The following is a 14,181-nucleotide window of genomic DNA, read 5'->3' as shown; positions in this document are numbered from 1 at the left end:
CTGGTTAAGCGTGTTGAAAAAGTATTTACACTACTCTTTCTTCCTTCCTTCTTTAAAGGAGTTTGGAGAGAGAAGAAAAAAGTGATTTCCTATAAACTTCTGTTTTTCCTCCAAATAGGTCCAGCATAAGCGAGTTCCCTGTGGAAGGGAGGAAGTTAGCCTTTTCCTAACAGCCATAGAAAACTCCTGGATTCATTTAAGGAGAAAGAAAAGAGAACGAGTGAGACAGTTGAGAGAAGTTCCCCGAGCTCCTGAGGACGTCATCCAAGCCTTGGAAGAGAAAAAGTTTACTTCCAAAGAGTCTGGCAATGGCCACAACTTGGCCCAGGGCCCCCAGGAGAGTACCTCATACAGGCCAGCTGTACGGGAGGGCGAGCCTGTCACTGTCGAGGGCCACTGCCCAGATGAGCATTCCCTTTCCCAAGAAGAAAACCCGGAGACCATGGAGGATGAAAGGAGTGAGGGGCAGGGAGGGATAGAGATTCTGGAAAGTTGTAAAGCCTCTAGCAATGGACCCCAGGACCAAGAGGTGTCTGAGCAGTTCAGCAATGCGGTGGCTGAAAAAGGGAAACACCTGCAAGGAGCAGCTGGACATTATCTGTTTAAGTGTTTGATAAACGTTAAGAAGGAGGCGGACGATGCTTTAGTTGAAATGCATTGGGTTGAGGGCCAGAACAGGGATTTGATGAACCAGCTTTGTACCTATATACGTAACCAAATTTTCAGGCTTGTTGCTAGTTAACTCCAGTCTTCTTGCCCAGTTGGGTAAAGTGTCTATAAAAGAAGCTTGCCTTGGAGTGGCCAGTGGGGTTCCAGGAGGAATTCCACCATTGATCCATTAGTAACATTATACAGAATACTCTTTAAAAACAGAAACAAATTAATCCATTTTTAAATCTACCCTCCCCTTCACCTTTTTTTTTTTTTTCAAGTTATAGGGAATTGTATTACGGTAGCTCAGGAGAAAGAATTGTGGTTATATAGGAAATTTTATTATGGTAGCTCAGGAGAAAGAATTGTGGTTGTCGGCAACAACAAAAAGCCGTCAGTAAACTCATGAGGGATTTGAACCAGACTTAAGCTGATCATCTCAGCGTGGCTGGTTCTCTGAGGCCAGAGGGACTGTTTTTGGGGTCTGGTCTGGGTCAGGGCTGCACAGAGCATCACGTTGTCTCTCCCACCAAGGGTAGTTAGGCCCTGGTGCCCTCTTCTAGAGTCACCTTTCAGGACCAGCCCGACTCACTCTGGATGCATACCATTATCCCTGCCTCAGACCTGAGAAAGGAACTGGCTGGATGGGAGGTGGGGGGAGAGAAACCTAAAGTGATGCCAGGAGGAAGGCCCAATGTGGGGAGCACCGGTGGAAAGTTACATGGCTGACGGATGTCTGCTTTAATGGTGCTTATTTCAGAAACAGAATTAGGTAAGCAGAATTCCCACATGTGACCGAGATGCAGCAGAATGCGGCCATACTCCTACCTCCAGCCATTCTGTTGCTGTTTTACGGCTCTATGATTTTCATTTGTTTTGACATTAGAAGTGGACCTTTGTTTTGTTTTTAAATATAAGACCATTCAGAACTGAAAATCATCAATCCTATTTGGATCCTGGGGTTGGGGGGATTTTTTTTTTTTCCCGGCTTTGGGTGGGTAAGATAGAAATAAGAAATGGAGCCAGAGACAGTATGTGCAGCAGTTAACTTTTCAAAGTCCCATCTGTTGACAGATAAATTGTAGCTGACCAGAGACAGCTTTTTGTAGGTTCAAGTATGATCCTGCTAGTGCTGGAGATTTCTGAGGCCAGAGTAACTGTGTTTTTAAAACATGTTTCTAATTGGAATGCCCAGGGCTCAGCAGGAATGCCTCTGGAAAAGGAGTCTCATTTTTTTGTTCTTTTGGTATCTCAGTTACCCTCTGCTGTGTTTAACTTTCACAGCCTGATTTTACACAGCAGCCTAGGGTTCTGTTTAGACTAAAATCTTTGAGTATGGTGCCAGAGTTCCTTGCCACCTACCAAGTAGACTCAGGCTGAGAAGTTAAGCCACCCTTTTGAGAGGTGGATATTGGTAGGACAGAAAGCTGATGACCTTGGCGTATCTTGGCAGCAGTAGATCAGGCCCTCAGCAAAGATACAGGAAATGAAACTAGGACTATAGTATGCCTCCCTGTGGTAGTGGAGACAGAGCTGTGGAAGAGAACATATTAACCCAGCCCATGGACCTCTAGAGAATCCATAAACTTCCTGGAATTATTTCTAAAAGCTCTGTGAGCATGTGTTCCCCCCATCCCCCGTCCCTGTCCCCCCCCCCTTCCGAGAGGGTCCCTGATTTATAGACAAGAGTCAGTAACCTACTGAGGATTAAGAACCATTATTCTAGTTCAGCCCTTCATTTGACAGGATAAGGAGACGAATGCCCAGGATCCCACAGAGCCAAGATTTAATTCAGGCCTCTTGTCTAGTAATTTTCTGCCATCCCCACCCAATACCACACCACTGACCTTACCTCTGATGACGATCACATTTGAATAAGCAGCCACCCAAACCTAGTTTTCTTGATATAATTTTAAGATAAAGTGGCAACTATTCATTCAAAAAGTAATCAATAAGTATTATTTTTGTTTATTTCATTATAAAAGAGTATCACATGTTCATTAAAGAAGACTTTGAAAAATGAAAAGTAGAAAACAACAAAATCACCCCTGGCCTCGGCCTTCTCTAACACAACCAATATTGGTATTTTAGCGTGTTTCCTGCCATTTCTCTTTCTAAAGATGGGATTGTGTGAGTGTAAGTATTTTTCCATGTGGTAACAGTGTATTTATTTACACTCCTTGCCTTGTTCAAAATGAATTTCAGGCACAGTGTTGGCCTTTAAGTCTACCTCTTAGGGATTCACAGAGAATACTCTGTATCTAGAGGCACAGAAGGTGGGTCTGTGTCTCTGGGTGCTTCAGAACCCCAGATTTAAGGCGTGGTGTCAGAGAGGAGGCTTTATGGGTGTTCAGCTAATCCTCTGAGAGTTAAAAAAAAACTGGCAAGGAGAGCTTCCGGAGTATTGTTTAAGTACTAGAGCTCTGAGCGCCTTCTTCACTTTGGGATGTCTTCACTTTGTTCTCTGAGAGGAGCATGTGTTTCTTACTGCAGACTGTCTAATAACAGGACATGGAAAACTCTTGTAGAAGACTTTTAAAAATTGCATTGGTTGTGCATATACTTTATAGTTGAGTGATAGCATATACTTTATTATTGGAGAAAAGGAACTTTATTGGCCCACCTGCCATTATGTTGGGTGATACTTTGCTTAAGTGTCTGGAGGTCAAGTTCATCTTCGTGGATTGGTATGAAATTAAATCTTTTTGGTATTATCTTAAATTCTGTTCTGGTCCCTGGCACTGGCCTCTGATCTCCTGATACCTAAAGTAGGAACAGAGACAGAGCTTGTTTTCCGCGGAGGCTACAGCTGTTTTTGTTCTTTGGAATGTGCTATGCTTCCAACAGTTTGGTTCCTTCACCCCACGTCCTTGCCGAGTGGTCAACACACCAGAGCGTTGCTGCACATCCTAGCAGGACTGTCATCTGTGTGGAAGTGCCAGTTAACCTTAAGGATTCTTGTTGATTATTTAAAACTTTATGCATTTTTTAAATATATATTTTTAAAATTTACACTAAATATATACAAAGCTTACCGTGAACGCTCTAACTTCTAAGCTCTGACAATACAAGGAAAACTTCAAGTTGTGGAAAAGATGAAGAAGGCTGTGGAGAATCCAGGTCCTCTTAAGAGAAAACCAAAACCAAACCAAACCCACTGCCGTGGAGTCAATTCTGATTCACAGCGACCCTATAGGACAGAGTAGAACTGTCCCGTAGAGTTTCCAAGGAGCGCCTGGTGCATTCAAACTGCTGACCTTGCTTAGCAGCCATAGCACCTAATCACTATGCCACCAGGGTGTCCCTTAAGAGAAGAGAGTGAATAATTCTTGACTAGCCTTCTACCCAGCATCTTACTTAAAACACAACATTTTTCTCTCTAGCCACACGGGGGCATCTTTGGCCTTTTTATCAGGCACCTTAAGTTCCTCTGTGGGAATTGATAAAACTATGTCCATGGTATTTTCTTGAACTATCCAGTTGCTACCCAGATAAGTATTTTTATGTAAACAAGTATATTTTCACATAAAGAAAATTTGAAAAATAAAAGTAGAATTTAAAAAACACCACCTATGGTCTTTTTATCTGGGCATAATCCCTTTCAACCTGTTTGTGTTTCTTTACAGCCCCAGTTAACTATTTTTTCTTTTCTTTCCATCTGTCCAGGTTGGGTCAGTCCTCTGGATAAACTTTTTATTGGTATCTAGTTAGTGGGGGTACTGATGGGAGGATGTTTATTGATCTTAAAACAATAACTTTTCAAAAGACTTACGTGTAAGGAAGAGTAATATCAAGGGCTTCAGGTAAAACTGGTTTCAGTGTTCTTTTATCAATTCTTGTTTTTGGTTCATCTGCCTAGCTGACAAATGCATGTAATGTGTTGCCATTTAGGTCAAATGTTAATAGGGGTTCTGTGTTGTGTACATATAGCTTAGCTGGGTCTGGTTTCCCCACAAGGGGTATTTCTGTGCAGAGCAGGTATATTTCTAGCCCTGAGGTCTATGTGCGCTCAAAGAAAGGTACCATCTATTCTTACTTCTGTGGCACAAGGTCAGACATTGTAGGTGGCCAGCCCAGCGGAGCTACACATTAGGGAGAAAAAGGACCAGTCTCAAGAACGAAGGAGGCCTCTGAGAGAAGACAGTCTCAAAGGTGCCGCATTTTTTCAGACACCCGGGGTGCCCCCAGGAAAGGGACATGACCACATGTCTTTTTCAAGGAAGTTGGTGCTCTGGAGATTTGTTTTGCTGAATTGGCCTTCCAAAAACTTGTTGGCTATCAAGTCTATTCCAGCTCGTAGCGACCCTGTAGGACAGAGTAGAACTGCCACATAGGGTTTCCAAGGCTATAAATCTTTATGGAAGCAGACGGCCACATCTTTCTTCCGTGGAGTGGCGGGTGGGTTTGAACTGCCAACCTTCTGATTAGCAGCTGAGTGGATAACCACTGTGGCTCCAGGGCTCCTCTGAATGGGCGCTAAACCCAGTAAAATCCAGAGGAGGTTTACTGGAAAATGTGAATTGGCTTCTGCCTCCTAGAGCAGGGCATTGATGCTCTTGAACCTTTCTAGTAATGCCAAGTGCATACCTCTTGGTGCCAGTGCCAGCACAATAGTAGAAGCCCTGTATGGGGCTCACCCCACTAGCAGCAGGGCCTCACACAACAAATCAGAGTTCTGCTCAGCTCTGTAAGGACGTTCAGATCCTCTGCTGTGACTCACCCAAATGACTAAAACAGTGGTTTATTTTTTAATTGCTGGTTGGAACAGCTAATGCTGCTTTTTAGAATAGTTAATACTGCCTTTTGGAGGCTGTGCTTTTACTGCAGGAGACTGTTGTGACTGAGGGAAAGCCTTGTACCTCCAAATGCCCTTTGAGGTGTAGCCTATCTGCCTGTCTCAATCCAAACAGGAGCATCAAGGACTCTAGGCTGTCTTCAGGAAAGTGGAAGATCAGGGGTACTTATTATGAGCCAGGGAACGGAGATAAGGGGTGGACCAGAAAGTGCAGGTGGACTCGGCAGAATTGCCTTATATGTGACGCTCGGAAGAGGACAAAGGGGCGCTGGTGGCGCAGTAGTTAAGAGCCATGGCATGCTATGGCTGGGAACCAAAAAGATTAGTAGTTCAGATCCACCAGCCGCTCTCTGGAAGCCCTGTGGAGCAGTTCTACTCTGCCCTATAGGGTTGCTCTGAGTTGGAATCGACTCGACAGCAACGGGTTTGGTTTTGTTTTGTTTTTTGAAGAGGACAAAAGATGTATAACTCTAAGATACTTTGCCAGCCACTGAAGGGGAGTGAAAAACAGAGCAAAGAGCGCAGACTTCACAGTTCATCAGATGTGGTTTAGAGTCTAGTTCCACTCCTTCCAGGATAAGTGCATTTTACTAAGCCTTGGTTTCCTCATATAAAATACGGGGAATACTTGTGTCACAGGATACTAGTAACAAGTATGTGAGAGAAGTACTGAAACACCTGGCAAAGTGCATACACACAGAGTAGGCTTCTCAGTTCACTCACACCTTTGTACTCTTTCAGCATCTGGTCAGAAGATCTACCAATAGACTCAGATGAAAAGGCTGAGAGCTCGAGTGTATAATAGCCACCTTTTGACCAAGAGCAAAACCCAAACTTCCATGTTACGGAGGAAGAGCAGGAAACCAGTATTGATCGGCCAGCTTCTACAGAGATTGTCCTGTTTAGCGTAACCCTGTGAGGTATGTGGTGTCCTTGTGTGGTAGCTAAAGGAAATAAAAGCTCAGAGAGCTTAAGTAACTTGTCCTAAGTTGATCACAGAGCTAAGTCCCAGAAATGGGATTGAACTCTGGTCCAAGAATTCAAGACTGGGCTCTTGTACTCAGTCTCAAGATTCCATAATAAGTGCTGCACTTATGATGAAAATGGACTTCCAATCTCATTTGATTCACATCTGCAGAAGGAAACTTCAGTTATACGAAAGGGAAGAGAAAAAAGCCTATTTTATGTAACTTCACAATTTAGCACTTTAACATAGTATTGTCTAGTTCATGATGAGTGAGCAAGATTTAGTAAGTGAAATTGCTCATAATTAGTTCTTAATTTATGCTATCAAATCTTCACAGAATTTTGTATTTGGCAGTAGTGCAGATAATTAAGTAGTTAATGAAACCACAAAATAAAATGTCTAGTGAAAGCACATGTTGGACCAGAATCAATGTAAAATAACTGATAATTAGCTAATGACTCTCTGACAATACATAATTGTATAATAATGGAAGAGAGGTTTGATTTTTTTTTTTTAATAGGCAGCTCCAAATATTTCACTTAGAGAACACAAAACTGATGTGCTTTTGAGCTTGCTGGAGAAGGTATCGATTGTCAGAAAAACAGCAAGTCAGTCCTCTTCCCTAGGTAGATGTATGAACTCGTGTAAATCTGGTAAAGCAAAGGCTGCCTGCCATCTGGTGAAGCCACTTAGGGAGTGTGGCCCAGGAATCTAGAAGCAATGCAGAGCCGGGAAATCCCCAGCTGAGGGACTTGGCTGGTTCCAGCAGCCAGCCAGCCCCTGGGGAAATGGCAGCTTGTGCTGCTACTGTCTAAAAAGAAGGCTATCCAGAGAGCACTGCTGAGCCCGAAGCCCTCCTAGAACAGACAGACAGTGGGGTGGCCATGGGCCTGCTCCCATAAGTTTGTGATTTGGAGACTTGATGGCTCTTACTGGTGTGACATAGGATCCTCACCCAAGACCTGTTTGTCCCAGGTTCCCGCCTTCCGAGCTAGATTGGGTGCATTGTGGAGCTTTAGGGAGCAGCTCTGGCCTGTATTTCTGTGAGCTCAGGACTAGCACAGATAAGGGCTTTTTCATTCCAAGGGCAAGCATCCCATCTTCTACATCAGGAACCAGGCAAGTGTCATTAGTAAGAGAAGACGAGATTGTGTCCTGACTAAAAGCAAGTAGCTTTTATTCAACTCTTGCTGTTTATTGCCATGCAAAAATAAGTGCCCAATGTTGGATTTTCTGATTTTTCAAAAACATTTTTGTTGAGAATATATACACAGCAGAACGTAATTCAGTAGTTGCTACATGTACAATTCAGTGACATTGATTATATTCTTCAAGATGCGCAACCATTCTCACCCTCCTTTTTCTAAATTGTCCCTCCCCCATTAACATCAACTTAATGCCCCCTAAGCTTCCTATCTAAACCTCCTAGTTGCTACTGTCAGTTCGATCCCATGTTAATAGTTCTTAAAAGAGCACAATGCTCAAGGCAGACATTCTTCACTAGTTAAGCTACTACCATCTGGTTCTAAGAAGAATTCAAGGGATGTTTTTGGTTTAAAGATTATCTCAGGGCAATAGTTTTGGGGCTTCATCTAGCTTCCCGGGCTCCACAATGTCTGGAGTCCCTGGGAATTTGAAATTCTATTCTACATTTTCCCCCTTTTGATAAGGATTCTATAGAATTTTTGATCAAAACGTTCAGTAATGGTAGTCAGGGACCATCCAGTTCTTCTGGTCTCATGGCAAAGCGGGCAGTTGTTCAAGGAGGTAATTAGCCACACATTGCATTTCCTCCTATTCCTGACTCGCCTTCCTCTGTTGTTCCAGGCGAATAGAGACCGATTGTTGTACGTTGGATGGCCACTTGCAAGCATTGAAGACCCCAGGCACTACTCAATGAAGTAGGAGATAGAAGCACTAAGCACTGTGTTAGGCCAGTTAACTGAGATGTCCCATGAAACCATGACCCTCAACCTCCAAACCAAGAAGCTAAATTCCATGAGGTGTTTGGTTTGTACACAAACAGCCTCAACAGCTGCTCTTTGTTGTTGTTGTAAATATATCACACAACTCTTCTTGCCAATTCAACTTTTTACAGGTGTACAGTTTATTGGCAGCAATTACATTAATCAGCTGTGCGATCTCTTAAATCAATGTGATTTTCCCATCTCAAATCTTCTGATTTTTTGAGGGAAGCCAGAAATTCAGGTTTTGTGAGAAGTTTACTTAATTGTAAACCCTGGCAACTAATTCAGTATTTTATTTAAAATAGCTTGTGGGCCATCAGTCTGTGATCTCTGTTGGATGCCCCTTCTGCCACAGGTAGAATTGTCTATATGTTTGCTACCCCCACTTTGCTAACTCATTTACTTTAAGCTCCTGCAGTCTGGTTGCCGCTCACCCCCACTCCCACCCCTACCCCTTTTTTTAGGGCCCTTCTCACCTTTAATGGGAGAGAATCCCAAGAATTCTACCCATGGGCCTCATCTGCTTTCTTTTCCCATTTCTGGGTGACCTCATCCACTTTCATGACTTCAGTTACTACTCACCCATACACACTCATGACACCCAGCATTCAGACCTCTCTGGAAGTTCCAACATCTTCATACCTAACCACCTATAGGACATCTCCACCAGTACCAGAAGCATGCCAAACTCGACTTATTACCTACACCTGCTTCTCTTCCTGTATCCTTGATCACCGACCCAGCTATTGAGATTAGAAGCCTCTGCTCTTCCCACTCCTTCACCACCCAGAACTAAAATCTTTCACCAGATTGTATCAATTCCACCTCGCCATCCCTAGTGCCACTGCCTTAATGTTCCTCGTTTCTCATCTGGACTATAGGAGTAGATGAAATGATTTCTGGGGAACTTCAGGGTTAAGCTGCAGCAGGAGCAGATTTAGATGCTCCTGGAAAAAGTAGTTATTTTACATTTTGTTGTCTGCATATTTCTGTGTGCATCTGTATTTTTAAACAGTAAATGTGGGATCATATTGTACATGCATTACTGTTTTATAGCCTTTTTTATTTAGCAGTATATTGTGATAACTTTTTCTGATAAGACTAATATATGTTTCAGAAAACTTGTGAAAATAAAGTTTACGCTGTTCAAAGACAACTGTTAATATTGTGGTATATTAACAGCCCTGCTTTCTTCACATGCTATGTTGTGAGCATTACTAAGTCAGTTGCTCCTGGTTGGATATTTAGGTTTTCTTTTTCACTGTTGTAAATAATGTTTCAGTGAATATCTTTGTATAAAAACCTTCATGCCTTTCTGTTACGGCCTTAGGATAAATTTGTATTAAGTAGAATTACTGAGTCAGAGGATATTATTCCTAAAGGCTCTTAATATATACTGTCACTTTGCTTGCTAAAAAGGTTGTGACAGTTTATGTGGCCATGAGTGCCTGTTTTTACCGCACCATTGATAGCTCTAGGAGGCTAATTGCTCAAAATTCCATATCAGTTGATAGGTAAGAAATTATTTCATTATATTGACAAGGTCAAACATTTTCATTCTTGGATATATGATACATATTTCTTTATTGGTGACGGTCTACGTTCATTTTCCTATCCAGGTATTCTTTTTCTTGCTGAATTGTAAAGGTATATGTTGCTGGTATTTCCCTTCATTTTGTCATTTGCCTTTTTTTCTGTTTGTTTTTACAGTTAAGAACTTTTAAAGGGTTTATGTAATCAAACCTATCATGCTATGCCTTTAGACTTCGTTTGCCTTTTTTGTTAGAAAGCTCTTTTACCACTCTGACACCAGAAGAATGTTTATCTATTTTTATTATGGATATTTTTTTTGGGGGGGGGAGCGGGGAGGACATGCATACTATGCCAGCCCCCTGGGGCTGGCATGTTGCTCTAGGCTCTGAAGAGTGTCCCCAGCACTGTTCAGTATAGACTCTTCAGATGGGTCTTGGAGCCTTTGGAAGAGATCTGGTTGTGCCCATGGAGCTGATCTATGGGATCCGTCCTGGGTAGTCCAGCCAGTGTCAAGCCCCTGCTGGGGACCCAGCATACTCTGAGAGGGCATCAGCTACTAGTATAGGTGGCAGATCTGCTGGGTTTTAGAGACTTGATCCTGCAGCCTTGCCTTCAGATGTGAGCTTACATTGCCGGGACAGCAGACCTTAAACTATTCCATGAAGGACTGATTATATCCCAGCCCTTCTGCCCAGGGAGGGGCCTTCCCTGTCACCAGTGTCCCTCCACCCCATGTGATCCAGCTGGCTCTTGACTCACATTGCCAGACTCCACCTCTCTTTACTCATAACTTCTGCCCAGTGTCACTCCCATGACCTTAATTTTTTTACTCTCATGAAACTACCTCTTTTTTTCTCCCAAGGAATAACTGAAGTCCTCATCCTTTCCCTTTTGCCTTTCCACGTTGACCAGCTCCCTCCTCCCCAAGTTTCTGACCCGCTGTCACCTTCAGCCCCCACTTCTCTAGCTGCATGGCTTGGCTAGCTAGCCTATTCGGTTTCTCAGAAAGGCTGAGAGTGTGGCTCCTCCCTTTTTGGTTGTGAACTGCATTTCTTTCCTTATTACTCAGTGTCCACACCCAGGGTGGTTGCCCGGATAAAGACCTGCCGCTTTCCCTAGTCACCTTTACAAGCTGGACATAAGCACCAGTGAAGAATGGAAACCTACACAGGCCCAGTTAGAAGTCTAATTCCTCACTGTCTTCTGAGGTCATTTGAGACACTGGATCCCAAGTCTTATTCTCTTTCTTTGCCTCCTTGTTTATTGGTTTTTAAACAGAAGTTCATGAGTATTACTAGCTTCTAACCAGGAGGGGAGGAGTCCTCTACCCATCATCACTCATTTCCATGAAGTTTTCAAGGATTCTGGACCCTGTGCTGGTTGCACTTCCTCTGGCTGGGCTGTCCCAGACAGGGAGGACCAGACCACTTCTCATCCTGGCTAACACTAGGCAGCTTTGTCACCTTGAAAAAGGCACCTTCTCTTGGGAGCTTGGACTAGGTGATCTCAACTCTATGACATTGTTTGCAGCAGTGAAGAGAGAAAAACAAAGCAAAACTTGATCGTACCTGTTTGTGGGTTCAGGAGTGGTCCTCTGACAACTCTCTGGGGGTGGGGAAGGTAAGTGAAATTTCTGTGGAAATTTCTGGGTAACCTATGTCACTGATGATTGAATGGGTTCCCCGCAGGATGGCGCAGGACCAGGCAGGGTTTCGTTCTGTTGTGCATGGGGTTACCATAAGTTGGGGACCAACTTGACAGCAGCTAACAACAACAGCATAGAATATCTCTGTCAAAGTAATTCACAGTCATTATTATTTAGGCAGGGCTTGTCAAGAATCAGGATAAGTGGGTTAACCCTGCCCTAAATCCACTTAATTTCTTCTTATCCCTTCTGAGAAAAATGTAATCATCTGGGAACCCAACTTTCTAAAATGGATACTATTGATACCCCATGGATCTTTGTGTATTTGTATTCTCTCTTGTGCTGCATCCTGCATGGTGATAGAGAGCAAAAGTAACCTTTTCCAGGTGTTACTGCAGAACTGAGTTCTGCTGCATGACCTTTTACCCCACTCTGCATTACCAAAGGTCCCCTGGCCTTGGCTGCTAGGATACCTAGCCCAGTGCTTGGCACATGTTAGGCACACAATAAATATTTGTAAAATGGATGTTGCCTGGTGTGTCCCTGAATGTAATAGTCATCTGTGCCCCCTTCATCCCTCAGCTGATTTCTCCCTTTGGTCTTGTTCTAAATGTTGATGGATGAAAAGCTTGAACAACCACCTGTAAAAGATAAGAAGTCAGGCCTAATGGAGTACGATGTTTCTGGGACCTAAGGCAAACATCTGTACTTTTGACTTCACACCCCTGCCCCCATCTCATTACTTGTGCTTTGAAGGAGCAATGGAGCTGATTTTCGGAGCTCTTGGAGTTGTATATGTAATGCTTTGTTGGGATAAATGTGATGAGTAGTGGGGGGCTAGGAAGACAGTCTTAAAAATGGATATCTCTGGCTCAGCGTATTAAAAATTGGGGGACATAATGGGGTTTGGACTGGGAATTGGGGTGCACAAGACTGTTGAGGGGGAAGATTGAGAATAGAAATCTCACGAGAAGGTCCACAACGATTGATGACCCAGGCTTCCTACTGCCCCAAGGGTACTGAGCACTCAGAAGCCATAAAGAAACTTTAGAAGCTGCTTTTTGGAGATGGCTGGTCTTTGGATTATTCTCAAAACATGTGCTAACCTTTCTACTGAAACATCAAAAAGACTTATTTTCTCTTTCCATTGAGTGAATAAAAACAATTGCTAGCTTTTTTACCCTAGCTCCACCCCCTTGGAACAGGAAGCCAGGACAAAAATGTTAAGGAGTCCTCCTATTCATCCCCCTCCCCATTTTATCCCCCCCTTTTATATCTCTCTCCCACCCCCTGCTGCCCATTCCCCAAGTGGGGAAACCTTGGTTTATGAGAAATTCTGCTTGGCCATTTTCAGGCTCCAGAAGGCAATGACAGGCCCAGAAAAAGCCTCCTTTTAAAACTCTTTGCTTTTGCCCAACATTCCCTGGCTGCTGTCCCCACATGACCCAAATAAACACATGATCATGTGAAGCCAGTAAGGCTGTTTGTTTTAAATAGCAAGCATCTCCACTAAGCTCTGGAGCAGATGGGATATTGGGGGCAAGGGAGAGGCCGGCATTAGAGTCTGCGTTCACCCCACTTTTATCTCCCGCATCGCTGGAAGGAAGGTTTCTTTTAGAATCCTGTCTTTCAGAGAGATGTGTCTACTGAATGGGATAGAGCTGGCCCCTGACCAGAAGAGTAAGAAAAAATTGGGCTTCCAGAAGAGTCCAGGCTATACGTGGGCCATGGCCACCTGAGTAAAGCTGAGGATATGGTTGGATGTAACTCTCTGACCCTTCTGGCCTGGGCTGAATGCTACAGTGCCAACCCCAAAGTTAGAACTTGGTAAAGAGCACCATTTCAAGTCACTGTTATGTACACCGTTGAGGGTTCCCCCCACCTCACCACCTCTAGGAGTGGAGTGGGGTGGGCCCAACCACACTGGTGGCAGGTGGCAGACAGGTTTAAAGGAGGCAAGGTCAGGACCACCAGAGGTCTAGCCCTCCCAGGAAAAGGACATTCATCCCATGGAGAAAACCTGGACTGTCTTGCCCCTTCACTCTCTGTCTCTGATAGAAGCAAAGTTATTGCCCCCGGGGGCAGTTGTATGTGTTAAAAGCCTCTTCATGCCCAGCTGCCAGATTACTGGGGCTTAGATCTTCAAAGATAGAGCTCCCTCTAGACTCTTGCTGGCAAACAAGCCTCTTTTCCCATTTACTAGACTCCTGATTTCTGACATCAGTGCAGGTTTTTTCCCCCTAGGATGCACTGTGCCCACAAAGAGAAAGAGCAACCTAGCAAGCATACATTCATATTAGCTTTCTATGTATCTAGCTCTCTTTCAGCTAGCCTCTGAGATAGGAACATACCCCTGTGAGCGCCCAGTGGAAGTGGATTGGCAGGTGGCCTGCCACTCAGATGTCCTCATAAAGCTTTGCTTTCTGGCTTTCTGTAATGAAGAAACCCAGACCGTGGAATCCTGAACCCACTGGCACTACCCCACTCCTATGAACTTGTTGGCCAAGGAAAGGACGCTGATCTCCATAGTGTCTGGGGCCAGGACCAAGGGGCCCTAGACCTCCAATTAGGAAGACGAAACAGACACGTTCCCGAATGTGTCTCCAGCTGACCTGTACCTGTC

General features: G+C 44.0%; 1 protein-coding gene across 2 annotated transcripts in view; it reads left to right on the top strand.

The window, feature by feature from the left end:
* Positions 1-4,217, top strand: part of METTL16 (methyltransferase 16, RNA N6-adenosine) — a 74,199-nt gene extending 69,982 nt beyond the window's left edge. For both annotated transcript variants that reach the window (XM_003416986.4, XM_064271554.1), the window contains exon 10: positions 119-4,217. In XM_003416986.4, coding sequence (XP_003417034.1) covers positions 119-742 — 624 coding nt within the window. In that variant the 3' untranslated portion in view covers positions 743-4,217. The remainder of the gene's footprint in view (positions 1-118) is intronic.
* The last annotated feature ends 9,964 nt before the right edge of the window (positions 4,218-14,181 follow it).

The sequence above is a fragment of the Loxodonta africana genome, chromosome 18, assembly GCF_030014295.1.
Source record: "Loxodonta africana isolate mLoxAfr1 chromosome 18, mLoxAfr1.hap2, whole genome shotgun sequence".
In the NCBI taxonomy this organism is placed as follows: Eukaryota; Metazoa; Chordata; class Mammalia; order Proboscidea; family Elephantidae; genus Loxodonta; species Loxodonta africana.
This window is presented reverse-complemented; position numbering and strand designations above follow the sequence as displayed.